The sequence below is a fragment of the Pristiophorus japonicus genome, chromosome 14 (assembly GCF_044704955.1).
Source record: "Pristiophorus japonicus isolate sPriJap1 chromosome 14, sPriJap1.hap1, whole genome shotgun sequence".
Taxonomy (NCBI): domain Eukaryota; kingdom Metazoa; phylum Chordata; class Chondrichthyes; family Pristiophoridae; genus Pristiophorus; species Pristiophorus japonicus.
This window is the reverse complement of record NC_091990.1, coordinates 43,679,005-43,699,274: the sequence shown is the minus strand read 5'-3', so window position 1 is coordinate 43,699,274 and position 20,270 is coordinate 43,679,005. Positions and strand designations below refer to the sequence as shown.

At 42.9% G+C, this 20,270-nt stretch overlaps 1 protein-coding gene across 1 annotated transcript in view; it reads left to right on the top strand.

Moving 5' to 3' along the window:
* The window catches only part of csmd2 (CUB and Sushi multiple domains 2), a 778,395-nt gene that overhangs the window by 264,640 nt on the left and 493,485 nt on the right, over positions 1-20,270 (top strand). The window contains exons 17-19 of the mRNA XM_070898713.1: positions 9,424-9,593; positions 14,505-14,661; positions 18,934-19,125. Of these exons, the coding sequence (XP_070754814.1) occupies positions 9,424-9,593; positions 14,505-14,661; positions 18,934-19,125 (519 nt within the window). The remainder of the gene's footprint in view (positions 1-9,423; positions 9,594-14,504; positions 14,662-18,933; positions 19,126-20,270) is intronic.

Sequence of the window (20,270 nt, the reverse complement as noted above, 5' to 3'; positions counted from 1 at the left end):
ATTATCTGGTATAGGCCTTACCATCAAGTTTACCATACAGGGAGATAAATAGCAGAGATAAAGCCGCATGTAGTCAGTGTTTTTTTTGAAAATCCAGCGAAGGTTCCGAGAAAGTGCAGATTTTCAATCTCTTCCTACAGGTATGAATAGTTGTTATACCTCCGACCTTTGATAAAACCAAGGTATGGAAACCATCAAACTGGAGATTTGTTACTGCTATTATTTTCTTCTTTACTGTTATTTTGCTTACGTTAATTATGCTGAGTGCCCGTCTTTAATTCAATATTTGTTTTTAAAATGGAAGTCTTCAATCATTCCTTTCCTAGACAAAAAGTTGCTTTCCAACACAGGCCATGAAGAGGTGCAAGAGAATGGCTTGTGCTGATGCTCCCTATGGAAAGGAAAGAATCAGTTAGAGTGGGAGACAATAATAATTTCAACTTCATGGGTGAAATTGGTGAAGGCCAAGGCCTGCCCAAAGAACCGCCAATGGGCATCGAGAGACTGGGTGGTACTTTGCCTGGAAGATTCCTCTAAAGGAGCTGGCAGTACCGCCCGGCGGCCAAACAGCGTCTTTCGCCGTCAATTTGGGCAGCAGCGGGTGGGAGCTCTCAATCTCGGCGGCAAAGGCCCTTGCTACCCAAGTGTCGCCGAGGATGGAGTCGGGCCCAGGGAAGGTGGAAGATCTGCAAATAAAAATCATAGGAAACAAAAGGAAAACAACGGAACACCTTCGGGGACCCCATCCAGGTAAGTCGCTGTGTAAAAAAAACATTTTAAATATTTTCACTCACCTTTTTTTCCCTTCTACTTACCTACCGTCTGGGTAAGAACAGCCTCCACACAGTGGTCCTTCTCCCTGCTGGCACCGACTCCTGCCCGCACCAATCTGGCACCTTGGCGGGCGGGAGGCCACTTGCGCTACTTGGCTGCCAGAGGGCATCAGCGGGTGGTTCCCGGTGGTACTCCCCTCCCACCCGCTCCAGCCCAAGTGGAAACTGGGAGAGAGAGCAAAACTCGGCAGCAATCAGCGGCAGCGGGTGGTAAGGCCACCCGTATCGGGACCAAAGATTCTGAGGGACCACTGATGGTTGCTAATTATTCATGCGTTACTGCATTGTCAGAACTGCTCAGTCAAATTACTGTTGCAACTCCCTGGCAGTATCTGTTGTTTTATATTCAGTGTTAGCAAAAGGCTGGAAAATAAAGTGCACTGTTTTTCAAAGATAAGTCAGATTATTCAGATTTGTCATCTGGTTCAGAATCGCACACCCATCCCTGTCTCTTCCTAAAGTTGACTGGAAGGTGAGACAGTGGTCGGTGGTGATGGGTGTTTGCCAATGGACCTATGACAGTCTTATTTGTAGATGTGGTATCCAGATGATTATGAACAATGTGAGGGACTTTTGTCTTGTCAAGCCTTAAACTTGTCGGCCATTCAGTACAGAGCCAGAAATCTTGAATCAAGGGGAGATAAAACACACTATATGTTTCTAGGAAGCTGAGTGTTGATGTAATTGCTATCCCTTTCTTAAAAATAAAAATTATAGATACAGCTGGAATGCCAGCAATTTCTTTTAATGATAGTGATCACCATGCATCTCAGCAATGGCCTCACTGGAAAAGGTTGAATTGGAGCTCAAATCTCAAGTGGTCTGTTCAATGGTCTCCGCATTAATCAACTCCTCCAGCACCATATGCTGCCTGCATGTTAAATTCCTATCAGTGTCGTGGAGAGAAGGGCAATATTTTGCTCCACTGAATTTTCAAGTATGAATCAATATGGCATATTGTCTAATTGTAGCATGCATTATCAGACAAATATCTGTCATACCACCTTCTTGTAGTATCTGAGGTGCTGCATGGACTTTGTGGAGCAATGGCTATGTCCACAGATGCTGTAATAAGTAGCAGTGGTATTCAGAGCAATGCATACAGTAAGATTTTATTATATGTTTAAAATGCCTCATGTTTTCATTGTTCCCTTCCAGCCTTGGTTACTCCTGTTGTCATCTATGCATGTTATTGGGATGGAGAGATGGACACAGTTCATCTAGAAAGCATATCCCGCTTGATACCAGGCATGACATAAGAACATAAGAACAATAGAATTAGGAGCAGGATTAGGCCATTCGGCCCCTTGAGCCTGCTCTGCCATTCAATAAGATCATGGCTGTTCTTCTACCTCAACACCACTTTCCTGCACTATCCCCATATCCCGTGATTCCCTTAATATCCAAAAAACTATCGATCTCTGTCTTGAATATACTCAATGACTGAGCTTCCACAGCCCTCTGGGGTAGAGAATTCCAAAGATTCATCAGACTCTTTAGTGAAGAAATTTCTCCTCATCTCAGTCCTAAATGGCTGACCCCTTATTTTGAGACAATGACCCCCAGTTCTAGACTCCCCAGCCAGGGGAAACATCCTCCCTGCATTTACCCTGTCAAGCCCTGTAAGAATTTTGTATGTTTCAATTAGATCACCTCTCATTCTTCTAATCTCTAGAGAATATAGGCCTAGTCTACACAATCTCCCCTCATAGGACAATCCCCCCATGCTAGGAATCAGTCTGCTGAACCTTCGTTGCACTCCTCCTATGGCAAATTTATCCTTCCTTCGGTAAGGAGACCAAAACTGTATACAATACTCCAGGTGTGGTCTCACCAGGGCCCTATATAATTGCAGTCAGACATCTTTACTCTTATACTCAAATCCTCTTCTAATAAGGGCCAACATACCATTTTCTTTCTTAATTGCTTGCTGTACCTGCAGGTTAACTTTCAGTGATTCGTGTGCAAGGACACCCAGGTCCCTCTGAACACCAACATTTCCCAATTTCTCACCATTTAAAAAATATTCTGCTTTTCTAATTTTCTTACCAAAGTGGATAACTTCACATTTCTCCACATTATATTCCATTTGCCATGTTCTTGCTCACTTACTTAGCCTGTCTATATCCCCTTTGCATCCTCCTCACAACTTACATTCCTACCTGAGGCCCAAGCACCAATCCTTGCGGTACCCCAGTAGTTACAGTCTGCCAACCGAAAATGACGTGTTTATTCCTACTCTCTGTTTTCTGTCCACTAACCTATCCTCGTGCAGTAAAGGGGAGTCATCGTGAGGTGTACTGATACATTTGTAAGTGAACACACTATTTTTGATTTTGAGATGTAGCTAATAAACATCATGGGCTGAACTTGGTGGAAGCCAAGGCCCGCCAAAGTGCTGCCCAAATGACAGCCGATGGCTGCCGAGAGACCGGGCGGTACTTTGCCAGGAAGATCCCTCTAAAAGAGATGGCAGTACCGCCCGGCAGCCAAATAGCGGCTTACGCCGTCGATCTGGGTGGCAGCGGGCGGGAGCTCCAAATCCCAGCGGCAAATGCGTTCTTCGCCAAAGTGCCACCGAGGATTGTGTCGGGCCCAGGGAGGGGGGGAACACTGAGAAAAAAAAATATTCACAATAAAAAAAACACCATAACACCTTCATCCTGAAAGAAATAAAAGTAAAAAATGTTCACCAACCTTTTTTTGGAAGTCTTTGTATTTATCGTCAGGGTTAGACCTGCCTCCACACAGCAGTCCTTCACCCTGCTGCCGCCATCTCCTGCCTGCACCAATATGCCAGCTCGACGAGCGGGAGGTCACTTACGCAACTTGGCCGCCAGAGGCCATCAGCAGTTCCCGATGGTCCTCCTCTCCCGCTGGATGCAGACCTAGAGAAATCTGTCACCGAGGAGAGAGCGGCTAAAAAACTCGGCGGCAGCCGACGGCAGTGGGCGGTAAGGCCACCAATTTTGGGCCCAATGCACCTATGACGACAAGCAACACTTGCTGGTTAAAGAGGAAATGAATGCAATAGTAAGGAGGGATATTAGCTTGGATGATGTGGAATCGGTATGGGTGGAGCTGCGGAATACCAAACGGCAAAAAACACTCGTGGGAGTTGTGTACAGACCACCAAACAGTAGCAGTGAGGTTGGGGACAGCATCAAACAAGAAATAAGGGATGTGTGCAATAAAGGTACAGCAGTTATTATGGGTGACTTTAATCTGCATATTGCCTGGGCTAACCAAATTGGTAGCAATGCGATGGAGGAGGATTTCCTGGAGTGTATTAGAGATGGTTTTCTAGACCAATACGTCGAGGAACCAACGAGAGAGCTGGCCATCCTAGACTGGGTGATGTGTAATGAGAAGGGATTAATTAGCAATCTTGTTGTGCGAGACACCTTGGGGAAGAGTGACGATAATATGGTAGAATTCTTTATTAAGATGGAGAGTGACACAGTTAATTCGGAAACGAGAGTCCTGAACTTAAGGAAAGGTAACTTCGACGGTATGAGGCGTGAATTGGCTAGAATAGACTGGCAAAGGATATTTAAAGGGTTGATGGTGGATAGGCAATGGCAAACATTTAAAGATCACATGGATGAACTTCAACAATTGTACATCCTGTCTGGAGTAAAAGTAAAACGGGGAAGGTGGCTCAACCGTGGCTAACAAAGGAAATTAAGGATCGTGTTAAATCCAAGGAAGAGGCATATAAATTGGCCAGAAAAAGCAGCAAAGCTGAGGACTGGGAGAAATTTAGAATTCAGCAGAGGGGGACTAAGGGTTTAATTAAGAGGGGGAAAATAAGAATACGAGAGGAAGCTTGGAGGGAACATAAAAACTGACTGCAAAAGCTTCTATAAATATGTGAAGAGAAAAAGATGAGTGAAGACAAATGTAGGTCCCATGCAGTCGGATTCAGGTGAATTTATAATGGGGAACAAAGAAATGGCAGACCAATTGAACAAATACTTTGGTTCTGTCTTCATGAAGGAAGACACAAATAACCTTCCGGATGTACTAGGGGACCGAGGATCTAGTGAGAAGGAGGAACTGAACAATATCCTTATTAGGTGGGAAATTGTGTTAGGGAAATTGATGGGATTGAAGGCCGATAAATCCCCGGGGCCTGATAGTCTGCATCCCAGAGTACTTAAGGAAGTGGCCCTAGAAATAGTGGTGATCATTTTCCAACAGTCTATCAACTCTGGATTAGTTTCTATGGACTGGAGGGTAGCTAATGTAACACCACTTTTTAAAAAAGGAGGGAGAGAGAAATTGGGTAATTATAGACCGGTTAGCCTGACATCAGTAGTGGGGAAAATGTTGGAATCAATTATTAAGGATGAAATAGCAGCGCATTTGGAAAGCAGTGACAGGATCAGTCGAAATCAACATGGATTTATGAAAGGGAAATCATGCTTGACAAATCTTCTGGAATTTTTTTGAGGATGTAACTAGCAGAGTGGACAAGGGAGAACCAGTGAATGTGGTGTATTTGGACTTTCAAAAGGCTTTTGACAAGGTCCCATGAAAGAGATTGATGTGCAAAATCAAAGCACATGGTATTGGGGTTAATGTACTGACATGGATAGAGAACTTGTTGGTAGACAGGAAGCAGAGAGTCGGGATAAATGGGTCCTTTTCAGAATGGTAGGCAGTGACTAGTGGGGTGCCGCAGGACTCAGTGCTGGGACTCCCCAGCTCTTTACAATATACATTAATGATTTAGATGAAGGAATTGAGTGTAATATCTCCAAGTTTGCAGATGACACTAAACTGGATGGCGGTGTGAGCTGTGAGGAGGACACTAAGAGGCTGCAGCGTGATTGGACAGGTTAGGTGAGTGGGCAAGTGCATGGCAGATGCAGTATAATGTGGATAAATGTGAGGTTATCCACTTTGGGGACAAAAACACGAAGGCAGAATATTATCTGAATGGCGGCAGATTAGGAAAAGGGGAGGTGCAACGAGACCTGGGTGTCATGGTTCATTAGTCATTGAAAGTTGGCATGCAGGTACAGCAGGCGGTGAAGGGCTGAATGGCCTACTCCTGCACCTATTTTCTATGTTTTAACTTGGTAGACTTCTGAGATACAGGCATATTTTAACCGCAAAAAACGGATGGGCAAGAATTGGGTGGAGGTTAAAATTTAAAAAACCTGAATCCTGACCCAACCAGCCTCCAACCCACCTACTTCCGATTTTAATGGAGGCGGGGCGGGAGGGGTGGGGAAGGCGGTAGGGATCATCATCATAGACAGTCCCTCGAAACGAGGATGACTTGCTTCCACGCTAAAAGGGGAAGAGTTCACAGGTGTTTCAATGAAGGACCTAATATTACAGATCCCGAACTACATCTTGAAGGGTGGAAGATACCTGTGCATGGATTTTTTTAACATGTGATGGCCGTTGCACACCAGCCACCACACGGGCTAGGCAGAGAAAGGTCTTGGTCTAGTGGCAAGGATTACCCAAGATGACTGGAGACCAGCTTTGCTGCACGGACCGAGCATGCACACATATCGCAGTGTGGGCTGGCCCCTGCTGCCCCTGGGCCCTCGCCTCTTCTGAGCCCCAAATTCACGCCTCTCCTGGGCCCCGATCACGTCCCTCTACAAACTCTTGCCACTCCTTTGCCCCTCCTAGTGTGCCCGCCTGCACTGCAATCAGCGACCTGGCTTCCAGCCGTCGCCCTCCTGCAGCAGCACCTGCTGCTCCCTGCATTTGTATGCCGCCGCACGCTGCTCCCTCTAATGGCCCCGGCCTGCTGATGGTCTTGCACTAGGACCCGATTGAGTTGGGTGTTGGGATGGTGGGCTGTTGATACAGTAAATTAAGGTTTAATTCTACCTTTATAAATAAATCGTCATGATTTATGCAGAGTAATGAAATAATGCAAGTTTCAGTTACACTTACATAACTCAATGAATCAGAAATAGGCAACTTTGTCTCTTGCCCCCCTCCCCCACCCCCACCCATATATGACTCCAACTCGATTACTGCTGAGATAAACATTGAAAAATGGAAGTGAGATTTATACTGAATCAGCTGACTTCATCACAAGCTTCTGTCGCAGTGGACCATGATTTTTTTGCATGCTACAGGATTGTAGCTGTCAGAGAGCTGCATGAGGAGGTAGCAGGATAGTTGAACAGGAAACATATGAGTGGAAGGATGTTGGTAAACATTTTAACAATGTGAAGAAATTGGCCAAGGAAAATATTATATTCAATCCTTGACCGTATATCTCTAAGAAAAGTGGAGAAATACATTGTAGTGTGGGAGCTATGTCTGAGTTGTATGATTGCAATACCGTTTCCAAGCTCATATAAGCAACTCCTGGCTCTACAGTCTCCACTACAGCTAATTCTTCTATCTCCTCACTCACCATTTCAGCCTGTCTCACTGTTAAATATAATCTCTGTCTGCCTGAAGACAGAGTTACATTGTTACATTGAAATTGTTACAGCTCATCCACTTCCAAAACTGTCTTTTCCATTATCACATTTCACCTCCTTCATCACGAAGACACAACACTCCACTATCAGACATCTCCGTCCTTTCCATGGCAACCTGATGTGTTGTCAAATGTATTCTTCTCCATCTCCATCACAGTCTGCCTTCCTGTCAAGTAGCATCCCCTCTGCCATTCAAATCGCCTTTCCCCATTTTCAATTATCATCACCTTCATCTTCAAGATAGCCCATTACCACCGTCATCTGCCTGCTCCTCCATCAGTAAAACAGCCTGTTACTCTCAAGTATCAGTTGCTCTGCTGGCCCAGAACAGATATACATCGGCAATCAATCCACAAACTCAACACGGCCAGAAACCTGGAGCCCAAGACAAATCACAAAATAGATGTAACCAAATTGCACACGGTTGGAGATTGCTAACTGTTGTTCGACACATGTTAAGTATCTTTCTGCATTTTTCATCTGTGTCAAATAACTATCCTGCAGACAGTGAAGTTATAGATCACGGGCTAGAATAAATAGCTCCATTACTGAAGGCATATTGATAACTAGTTTGAAGCTTGTGAGAGAATGGATCTCAGACTCTTTGCACTTAGTACAGACATTATTGTCAACATGCCAAGGTATCTCTTTTCTTACTGACTGATGGGTGACACGAAAGGTCAATCACTTTAAAGCTTTGCCAAGAGAGTGAACATTTATGAATAACAACAGTAATGTGAAATATAAACAGAACATTCTGGAAATACCCAGTCAACACAGGTTAATGCTTCAGGTAGAGGTTCTTCACGAGAATGAAATCAAGTATGACTGAACCATACTCGAGTACAGACATTCTACATTTGATAGAAAAGGTAGTCGTTATATATCTGTTAGTTGGAAAAATCATACTCCTTGCTGCTTCCCACTGGTTTTCTGTTGCTATTTGTCATCTTGACTTTCAATAAAATCATAAAAAGAAAGAAAGACTTGAATTTATATAGCGCCTTTCAAGACCACCGGATGTCTCAAAGTGCTTTACAGCCAATGAAGTACTTTTGGAGTGTACTCACTGTTGTAATGTGGGAAATGCAACAGCCAATTTGCGCACAGCAAGCTCCCACAAACAGCAATGTAATAAAGACCAGATAATCTATTTTTGTTATGTTGATTGAGGGATAAATATTGGCCAGGACACCAGAGATAACTCCCCTGCTGTTCTTCAAAATAGTGCCATAGGATCTTTTACGTCCACCTGAGAGGGCAGACGGGTACTCGGTTTAACGTCTCATCCGAAAGACAGCATCTCCAAAAGTGCAGCACTCCCTCAATGTTGCACTGGAGTGTCAGCCTAGATTTATGTGCTCAAGTCCCTGGAGTGGGACTTGAACCCTTAACCTTCTGACTCAGATGCCAGGGTGCTACCCACTGAGCCACAGCTGACACTGAGCCATCATAAAGTTATGCAAGGCACCCAATCCACCAACTGGATTGCAGAAGGAATCTGCAATGATACTGGGGAAGCTTTGTGGTAATATTGTTAATTTTCTGCCTGACTGACTTGTGTCTCTTTTCACAGATCCTCATAATGATGCCTCTTATTTAATTGCCTTTCAGAGAACACATATTTCCCTACAGGTTTAAGATTTACATAGATTAGAAACAAGAAAGTGAATCCTGTAACTGCAGGACAGTTATCTCACCCATGTGGTTATTTAAAAGGTATTTTGTGAGTCCGCTGGTAGTAACAGCTGAGTTTTTGCAGGTGGGTTAAATCAGTTTTTATTGAAGGCCCAAGTCATACAGCACAGCCTAAATTTAGTTCATTCTTATTGATCTGGATAAGCTTAGGTCCATGCAGAGCTTCATCCAGGGTCCACTGACACTACTAATACTGTACTGTTCTTGTATCGGATACTACTGTTGTGCTACCTGATTAATATAACTTTGAAAATGCAGAATACCCATTTAGATTTGGGAAATTTGATTTTAATAACAGTGATCAACCAGTTGCTCACTTATTTTTTTTCACGTTTCTATTTTTTTAATTTAAAAAAATCATCTTGAATCTTAGACCTAAGTTGTTACTTAAGTTCCAAAATGCTTCTTTTGATTCTTTATTTTAGCTGAATGCGGGGCGTCTGTCACTGGAAATGAAGGAATTCTCCTCTCACCCAATTACCCAGCTGATTACAGCAACAACCACGAATGCATCTATTCCATTCAAACACAGCCAGGTAAAGGCATACGATTGAAAGCCAGAACGTTCAGGCTCCAGCAAGGAGATATTCTAAAGGTAAGCACAGCACAGTGCTCAATGGCTAGTTTAAAAGCACAACACTCTTTTTTCCAAGTCTCTGAATACCTGCACAGCACCACATTTCAATATCTTGTTGGCGCACAGTGACAGCTGATGTTTTTGCAGGCTGTTAATTAAGCCATTGTTGCTTTGTCATTTGATATAATTAGGCGGAGAATGGATTCTTTTCAAGGACGCACAGTAAAGGGAAGTCAGCTTATGTGGATCTCTTTATTTCATGATGATTTGGTGCATTTAAGTCGATGATCCCCTTAAGCAGAAACAAGTGTAAAGATAATAATAGAATAGTATCAGACTGCAGGCTGAAGAGAAACATCAGGGAGCTGAATGTAGAGAAACATCGGGATCATTGAGGAGCTGAACGTACAGAAACATCAGGGAGGAGGGAAGTGGCTTTGCAATAACAAGACGAAGCCAGGCAATGGGCCGTACAGAAACAGCTGGGCAGTAAGCTGCAGAGACATTCAAATCATTGCACTCAGCCACAGAAGAGCTATGGGTGGCTTGGGAGATACCAAGGACAGCATACAAATATTCTTATTAATGATAGATGAGGTAAATTCTGTTGAAGCTACCTCATTCTGGGAGAAGCTGGGGCAGCTATTATTTCTTACAAATCGTCAGCACTGAGTTACTGTGGTCATTTGAGTGAGCAAAAGGAACAGCTTGAATCTGTCATTCTGGTGGCACATTGAGGGTACCCTGTGGCAACCGATATGGTCGGATGTTTACACAATGACTGCAGTCGAATACATAACACAGAACAATGAAGCTGTGAGTGTCTTAAATCCAGCTAAGGTTCATGAGTCATTGGAATATGCTACTTATACAGTGAAGTTATTGCAAGATGATAGTGTATTTTAATGTTATGTTCTGTGGAGTATTTCTATGTTCATTAGGGTATTTAATTGCTGAAGAATGGAACTTTTTCACTCTTTTTGCACCCATTGTTAGCATGAAACATTCCCTTCTCAGGGATACAACACAGGCTAGATGCAAAATAAAATTCCTCCTACTCTGCCCCAGCAGTGCGACTTACTCACAACCCAATCTTAAAGGAAAGAACTTTAATTTATATAGCGACTTTCAAAACCTTAGCATGACCCAATGAAGTACTTTATGAAGTGTAGTCACAGTTGTAATTTAGAAAACACGGCAGACAATTTATGCACAGCAAGGTCCCACAAACAGCTATAAGATAAATGACCAAATAATCTGTTTCAGCTATATTGGTTGAAAGATAAATATTGGCCAGGACATTGGGAGAACTCCTGTCCATGGCTTTGATTCGTGCCATTCGCTCGTTTACATCCCCCTGAGTGGGCTGTTGGGGCCTTGGTTTAACATCTCATCCAAAAGCTGGCACTTTTGGCAGTGCAGCACTCTCTCTGATCTGCATTGAACTATCGGTCTAGATTACGTGCTCGGGTCTCTGGAGTGGGAATTGAACCCACCACCTTCAGACAGAGTACCACCAATGAGCCAAGCAATGTCTCACACCTATAATCATAAAATCTTAGAAAAGTACCAACTGTTTCACCACTGAGTAAAAGCATACATTTACACACCAGCTTCTCTCTTTAAATGAACCAATTTTTGACAGATTATGAGATGTTTTGTGCTGTGGACTCACACTAACCAGGAAATGGATTGAATTTACCTAAACACATTTCAGTTGGCTTTATTGGTCAGCAGTCAGCAGAAAGGTTCACCAGTCAGTTTTGGATTCAAACCCTGATACCAGAAGAGAAAATACAGCGTTCTAACTTACTGTGCAGTTCAATTCCCAAGGATAGCATTTTCATTAAATTAATCTATTTTCCTTCAAATGTAGTTTGTTTTAAAATTTCCATTATTTTCCATATGTGTACTCAGTACAATGGAGTCAGAATGCAAACTGACATATCCATGTGCTGAAGTCTGATGTAAGCATTGCAGAATAATGCATGGATTTATTCAGTGCCTTATTCTATTGAAGCTTCTCAAAGTGTTTCGCGACATCACAAGCACTGAATGAATGAATTTTTGGCATGGACTGTTCTACCAGCAATTTCTCACAAACAGCAAAGAGATGATTGACCAGTCACAATTCTGGAATGGACAATTTAAAGATGGTTAATTTGTCATGTGCACACTTTTCACTTGAACTGAAATCAATAGATAGGTGTTGGCGATGGACATGTCCCCACACTATTAAACCATGTATTCCTGTCTCCAAGGCTTTAAAGGCTTATATATATATATATGTAAATGCCCAGACATGCACAGTGGGTAATTGTTGTCTAATTTATGGTAGTTTAGACTTGTTGTCTAATTTCGAGTACAGGAACAATCTGTTCTTCGTGCTTCGGCAACTATTAGAAACCACCCAACCAGTTCTGTGATCAAAGGAACAAAAAACGATTGGATCTTAAGACATTCTACTACTTGAAAATATTTTATTTCTTGGAATTGTAGTGTTTCTTACAATCACTGCCAGTCTCTCAAATAATTCTTCACAAAGTGTCCCTGGTAGAGGTTTGGCAGGTCCAATTCAGGTGCAGTTGTTTGGAAAAAGACAAGATTATTTCAATTGAGGCGAATTTCTTTAAATATGATGAATAATGTAATATCTGCGTGAGGCAAAGAAGTGCAACATCCTATTTGAAGTAAGATTGAAAATGAAACTTTACTTTTCCCTCAATCTCAGAGGGTTTTTTTTAATATGCTTTATTTTTAAAACTTGTTATAAGCTGATTGTGACAGCTTATCCACAACATAGCTACTCTGGATTAAGTATATGGACAGGAGATGTGGTGAGCCAGCCATTCCTGCTGTGTATCACCTGTTGCTACTAAAATGGGTTCAGAGCAGTGGTTGGAAATACGCAGACATATTTCCCATTGTCCATCTACATCTAAAGTAGTACCGGCTCAGGATTAACTGGAGCACTTCTCCATTTTCAGTTTTTTTTTGTACATAAAGTACACGAGGTGTGAAGATGAAGATCACATGGTGGTTTTCACCTCTGGTGCAGGGGTAACATTCCAGGCTAGACTAGTGAGCGGAAAGTCCACTCTGCCTGTTGGCTGTGCTGGTCTCCAGTGAAATCTGTTTCAGTCCAATTTTCATTCATAAGAACATAAGAAATAGGAACAGGAGTAGGCCACATGGCCCCTCGAGCCTGCTCCACTATTCAATAAGATCATGGCTGATCTGATCATGGACTCAGCTCCACTTCCCTGCCCGTTCCCCATAACCCCTTATCGATTAAGAAACCGTCTATTTCTGTCTTAAATTTATTCAATGACCCAGCTTCCACAACTCTCTGGGGCAGTGAATTCCACAGATTCATAACCCTCTGAGAGAAGAAATTTCTCCTCATCTCCGTTTTAAATGGACGGGCCCTTATTCTATGAATGTGCCCACTAGTTTGAGTCTCTCCCATCAGTGGAAACATCCTCTCTGCATCCACCCTGTCAAGCCCCCTCATAATCTTATACGTTTCGATAAGATCACCTTTCATTCTTCTGAATTCCAATGAGTAGAGGCCCAACCTACTCAACCTTTCCTCATAAGTCAACCCCCTCATCCCCGAAATCAACCTAGTGAACCTTCTCTGAATTGCTTTCAAAGCAAGTATATCCTTTCGTAAATATGGAAACCAAAACCGCCCGCAGTATTCCAGATGTGGCCTCACCAATACCTTATATAGCTGTAGTAAGACTTCCCTGCTTTTATACTCCATCCCCTTTGCAATAAAGGCCAAGATTCCATTGGCCTTCCTGATCAGTTGCTGTACCTGAAGACTACTCTTTTGTGTTCCATGCACAAGTACCCCCAGGTCCTGCTGTACTGCGGCACTTTGCAATCTTTCTCCATTTAAATAATAGCTTGCTCTTTGATTTTCTTTCTGCCAAAGTGCATGACCTCACACTTTCCAACATTATACTCCATCTGCCAAATTTTTCCCACAATCCTTTTGTCACAAGTCCAAAGTGCAAAACTTTCCATAACTTGACACGAGTTGGTATAAGGATATCTAGCTTATATGAAATTAGAAATGGAATACTGCTGCAGCTATGGTTGTCCTTTAAACATTGAGCGTAAAGCATATTTTGAGGGGCGGGGGAGGGTAGTGTAGAGAGCTTTTCCCTGTCTCTAATCTATTCTATTCCCACCTGATTTTGGCTCATGCCAACATTAAGTGCAAAAAACTGCAACAAATCCACTCCTTGAGATCTTTCATTTTGATGACCACAAAAGTAGGTACCCAAAATAAAATATTTTTTGTTTCCAATATATGCGTTCATCAAAGTTAAAAGATGTTAATGCTGGCGATGTGAACACGCTTCCATATTGGGCAACAAACATCCATATTAAGCATTCCTAAGTTAGATACCACAAATTAGATGCAGAATATAATTAATATTACCTCAATATTACCAGAATAACACCTTAAGGTGCACCACTGTTTAAAAAATATATACACTGCTGAATTCTAGTCAAAATTCAAATTTGTAATCTTAATAATATATCAAATGTTGCTTTGAATTAAATTTTCGAGGATGTGCTGGTGAGGTACCTGGAAGGCCCAGTTTCTGGAAGAGCTCTCTTTGTAAATCCCATTGTAACGTTGTCACATTGGCCATTGTGGCAAGTCTGAGCTGCAGCAGATGTTGCATGGGCCACAGTAGACATGTATTGGTTGCAGCAAAACTTCAATCCAGTTTTACCAATTGTTTTCTGATTGTTGGCAATGTGAGCAGATTTGTTCTGTGCATTATGTGTAATGAAATTATAAACCCATTTCTAAATAACAGGTTTACAACTTGCACACAGGGGTAAACTGCGTCCTGTGATGTACCCTTTGCACCATTTAATAATGTTTCTTTTCTTGGACTTCAGATTTTTGATGGCAAGGACAGCTCCTCTCGGGAGCTCGGTACTTTCACTGGAGCAGAGATGCTCAATATCATTCTGAACAGTACCTCAAGTAGCCTGTGGCTCGAGTTCATCACAAATGCAGGAAATACCAGCAAGGGATTTGAGCTCCTTTTTTCAAGTAAGTGTCAGATTAAGATTGTTCAAAGAGTGTTAGATTGCTTCCAGTAGGTTCGAGTGATTTTGCAGATACTTCTTGCTTCATTGAGATTGTGTGATTCTTGCAGAAAGGGACTGGTGTTGATCCTCTAACGCAAAGCAATAAATCTGCAGCTCTTAACACTGAAAAAGAAAGAAAGACTTGCATTTATATAGCACCTTTCACGACCACCGAATGTCTTAAAGCACTTTACAGCCAATGAAGTACTTTTTGAAGTGTTGTAATGTGAGAAACGCGGCAGCCTATTTGCGCACAGCAAGCTCTCACAAACAGCAATGTGATAATGACCAGATAATCTGTTTTTTCTACGTTGATTGAGGGATAAATATTGGCACGACACCAGGGATAACTCCCTTGCTCTTCTTCGAAACAGTGCCACAGGATCTTTTACATCCACCTGAGAGGACAGACAGGTCCTCGGTTTAACGTCTCGTCCAAAAGACAGCACCTCTGACGGTGCAGCACTCCCTCAGCCCTGCACTGGAGTGTTAGCCTAGATTTATGTGCTCAATAACACTCAAGAACCTTGACACCATCCAGGACAAAGCCGTCTGTTTGATCAGTACCTCATCCACCAGTTTAAATATCACTCCCTCTACCACCCACGTAACATGGCTGTAGTGTATATTATCTACAGGCTGCGCTGCAGCAAGTCACCAAGGCTCCTTGAGCACCACTTTTCAAATCCATGGCCTCCACCATCGAGAAGGACAATGGCAGCAGGCGCATGGGAACACAATCACTTCCAAATTCCTCTCCCAAGTAACATGCCATCCTGACTTGGACATATATCGCCATTCCTTCATCATCACTGGGTCCAAGATCCTGAAACTCCCTACTTGGCAGTATGGTGGCAGTACCTTCCGACTGCAAGGGTTCAAGTAGGCTGCCCACCACCACTTTCTCGAAGGCCACTATGGATGGGCAATAAATATCAACCTTGCCATTATCACTGATCTCCTGAAAATGAATTATTTTTATCGTCACAGATCCGACACACGTCAGTCTGGCCCCCTTGATGAAGAGTGCCAATTTGTGCCAAGCAACAGGTAGTTCTTTGCTGCTAACCAGTGCAGGCTAACTACATTTTGAGATTACCCAAACTCATTTTGTTTTAGAACCTTCAAAAAGAAGACATCTTCATGTCAATAGATTAACAAATTTAGACTTGCATCACAGGTGGGAAAAGAGAATATTTTTTATATGAGCAGATTTTCCTAATGCTAATCTCTCAATTTGTCCTTGCTGAAAACCTTTAGCGAAAGAATAGGTGTGGCAAGACAGGAAATTCCATTTTGTAAACAAGCCAAATTTTTCACTGAAATTATCAACATCAGAAAGTTGACTCCTTTCGAGGTTTGGGAAATTTCTACCTCAGAGTCGCTGAAAATTTGGTTTTGCGAGATTTCTAATTGAATAGGTTCAAAATACTGAATATATCTGTGGGAGTGTTTCACGCCATGTTGGTGTACTGATGCACTACTCCACAGAGGGGAAAGATGGACTTTCATGCTCATGATTTAAACACCACGGAGTGGAAATTTGGTCACGCCTCTGTTGCGGCGTTACCCCGGGCGGAGCGGTAAATTTTGTGACGGGAAATGGTTTGAGCTCCAGCCACAATAATTACCAGCTGGGCCCTGAGTGTGGAGCGGAGCACTAAGGGAGGAATTGCACACCTCTTTTAGCGCGCTAGGCCGGCTGAACAAATAAAAAACCCTCGGTAAACAGTCGGCCTCCGAGCGCCCTAAGAGAGACTTCCGGGAAAATAAATTGGGGAAAAAAAATACCAAAAACATTCCTAATACTTCCCTGGCACTACATCCACAAGAATCGCAAAAATAATAAAAAAAAAATCTCACTTACCTGAGGTCGACATTCCTTCCCTCACTGCGGCCGCTACAGCTCGGACCGCCAGCTTTCACATGCGGTCCCACTAGGGGGCGCTGCGGGGCGCTATGGATCGGGTGACTTTCAGATTTTGAACCAGGGGCTTTGCCGGCTCGCCTCTCTCAGGCGGTATACTGCTCCGTGCCCCTGCAAACCCAGCACTGAATGTCCCGGCGGGGCACTGGGAGCTGGCCACCCTCCCGGAAATGCTTTCTGCCACCATTACTGCCCCTCCGGACCGAAAATCCAGCCCCATGTTTAAATATTCTGCTCCACTGTTAGGATAGGACCTGTTTGGAGGCTGGGATGTTCATTGTAAAGTAAAATGAACTCATCTGGAATGCTCTCATGCAACCCTTGCTAGTTAGTGAGTGGTGTGTTGCATGGGGTAGCACTGAAATAGTGAGCAATAAATCCAAAATGGGGAAAGTTTCCAGTTGGCAAGGTCTGTCTCCTTCGTTGCTAGGAGACATGTGATAACGGGTGGTGAGGTCATGTTGAGCAATGGGTCAGGCAGTACTTAGCACCTGTGGAAAATAAGAGGGACCGTTGGGGAACAAGGATGTGTCCATTCAGAGGTCATCTTTGGGATCAGTGAGAGCTTAGAGTGGAGCTGCTGGAGTGGAACAAAAAACAGAGAGTTGGGATAAATGGTTCATTCTCTGGTTGGCAATCAGTAACTAGTGGGGTGCCACAGGGATCAGTGCAAGGACCCCAACTATTTACAATCTATATTAATGACTTGGAAGAAGGGACTAAGTGTAACGTAGACAAGTTTGCTGATGATACAAAGATGGGAGGAAAAGCAATGTGTGAGGAGGACACAAAAAATCTGCAAAAGGACATAGACAGGCTAAGTGAGTGGGCAAAAATTTGGCAGATGGCGTATAATGTTGGGAAGTGTGAGGTCATGCACTTTGGCAGAAAAAAATCAAAGAGCAAGTTATTATTTAAATGGAGAAAGATTGCAAAGTGCTGCAGTACAGCGGGACCTGGGGGTACTTGTGCATGAAACACAAAAGGTTAGTAAGCAGGTAAAGCAAATGAATCAGGAAGGCCAATGGTATCTTGGCCTTTATTAAACGGGGGATGGAGTATAAAAGCAGGGAAGTTTTGCTACAGTTATACAGGGTATTGGTGAGGCCACACCTGGAATACTGTGTGCACATTTACAAAAGGATATACTTGCTTTGGAGGCAGTTCAGAGAAGTTTCACTAGATTGATTCCGGAAATGAGGGGGCTGACTTATGAGGAAAGATTGTGTAGGTTGGGCCTCTACTCATTGGGATTCAGAAGAATGAGAGGCAATCTTATCAAAACGTATAAGATTATGAGGGGGCTTGACAGGGTGGATGCAGAGAGGATGTTTCCACTGATGGGGAAGACTAGAACTAGGGGGCATAATCTTAGAATAAGGGGCCGCCCATTTAAAACTGAGATGAGGAGAAATTTCTTCTCTCAGAGGGTTGTAAATCTGTGGAATTCGCTGCCTCAGAGAGCTGTGGAAGCCAAGACATTGAATAAATTTAAAACGGAGATAGACAGCTTCTTAACCGCTAAGGGATTAAGGGATTTTGGGAAGCGGGCAGGGAAGTGGACCTGAGCCCATGATCGGATCAGCCATGATCAGATTCAATGGCGGAGCAGGCTCGAGGAGCCGTATAGCCTACTCCTGCTCCTATTTCTGATGTTCTTATGTTTAAAAAAATCCGATGCATTCCGAGCACTGGTAATCCCTCAAGTTGACGAGCACAGACATTACTGATGAAATACTGTTTCCATCCCTTCATTCCGCAGCCTATAGTTCCTAAATTCCACTTGCTTCTTTCCATCCCTAACAGCTGGGATACACTGATGGTATTGGTGTCACAGGTAAAGTCATTGTAAACGTTGCATTTAATTATGTTTTACTTGTTCTCGATTGATTTTGAGCAGTTTTCAAATGTTTCGGTTAAGTGTTTATCGTGTGCAAGAAGCCAGGTATTTATAGTTAATGCAGCAGTTCGTAGCGACAAGTGATGTTTAATCCATTTTTCCTGTTGTTCCAGGTGAATAAATTCCAATTGAGTCAGCAACTCATGGACTCAGTTGAGTCATTTCCAAGAACACAGGGATGCTTTGTAAAATTGAAATTATAATATATGCTGACAGTGTTATCTTTCTGGTTATTAACTGTAGATTATTACTCGATAAACTTGGACAGATTATGTCATGGTAGTTAGTCCGACAGGGTGAACATTGTATTCATCACACTTCTTTTTATAAAGTCAAAAGCTGAATAACTTGGTGTCCGACAAATGTTGTATATTCAACTCAGAGTAATATCCAATTTTTTTGGGCAGGTTTTGAACTGATCACGTGTGAAGATCCAGGGACCCCACAGTTTGGCTATAAGATCCAGGATGCGGGACATTTTGCCGGGACAAGTGTTGTCTTTGACTGTAATCCTGGGTACACTTTGCGTGGGACCTCAATGCTAACCTGCTTAACTGGAGATCGCAGGGCCTGGGACAGTCAGCTGCCTTCCTGTGTGGGTAGGAAATCAGATTTCGACGATCCATTCTCTAAAAATGGGCAATATTATGGCTGGAAAATGGTTATTCTTTTGATTTTTTTTTCCCTTTCTCTTCCCTTAGTCTGTCATTTTTTTCATTGATACATGGCGAAGCCTTTTGGGGAAATCAAGCAAATTCTGTAAATCCCAAAATCATCTATCGGTTATCTTGCATCTGCATTCTCACTGACAATTTCTGCAGACTCTGTTTTTTTTGACTATCTCAGAGCTAAATAGTGTCGTTTTGGACATGACACCCATGTACTGAGCAGCACTGTTACTGTAACCTTGTACATTGACAATAGGTATGCTATTCCTACATGATCTGTCCAGCTGTATCTCAGCCTTGGTAAATATGTTGATTCCAGCTCTCTCAGTGGGTCAGGAAACCCATTGGATTCAATCCTTGCATGCACAGGAGTGTATAAGACTGGAAAGAGTTGAATTAGATTTGTGCTGCTTCTTATAGGTGTCTTGGAAAATACACATTTACTAAAATGATGCACAGAAAGATGCAACGATACAACTGACATCAAGATGCTACATTACTCATAGGGTTTCCCCGACGCATGTTTTAACTTTCGGAGAAAAGAAAAGAACATAAGAAATCGGAGCAGGAGTAGGCCACCTGGCCCCTCGAGCCTGCTCCACCATTTATACGATCATGGTTGATCCGATCATGGACTCAGCTCCACTTCCTCGCACGTTCCCCATCACCCCTTATCCCCTTATCGGTTAAGAAACTGTGAATCTCTGTCTTAAATTTATTCAGTGATCCAGCTTCCACAGCTCTCTGAGGCAGTGAATTCCACAGATTTACAACCCTCTGAGAGAAGAAATTCCTCTTCATCTCAGTTTCAAATGGCGGCCCCATATTCTAAGATCGTGCCCTCTCGTTCTAGTCTCCCCCATCAGTGGAAACATCCTCTCTGCACCCCCTCATAATCTTATATGTTTCGATAAGATTACCTCCCATTCTTCTGAATTCCAATGCGTAAAGGCCCAACCTACTCAACCTTTCCTCATAAGTCAACCCCATCATCTCTGGAATCAACCTAGTGAACCTTCTCTGAACTGCCTCTAAAGCAAGTACACTATATTCTTTTGTAAATATGGAAACCAAAA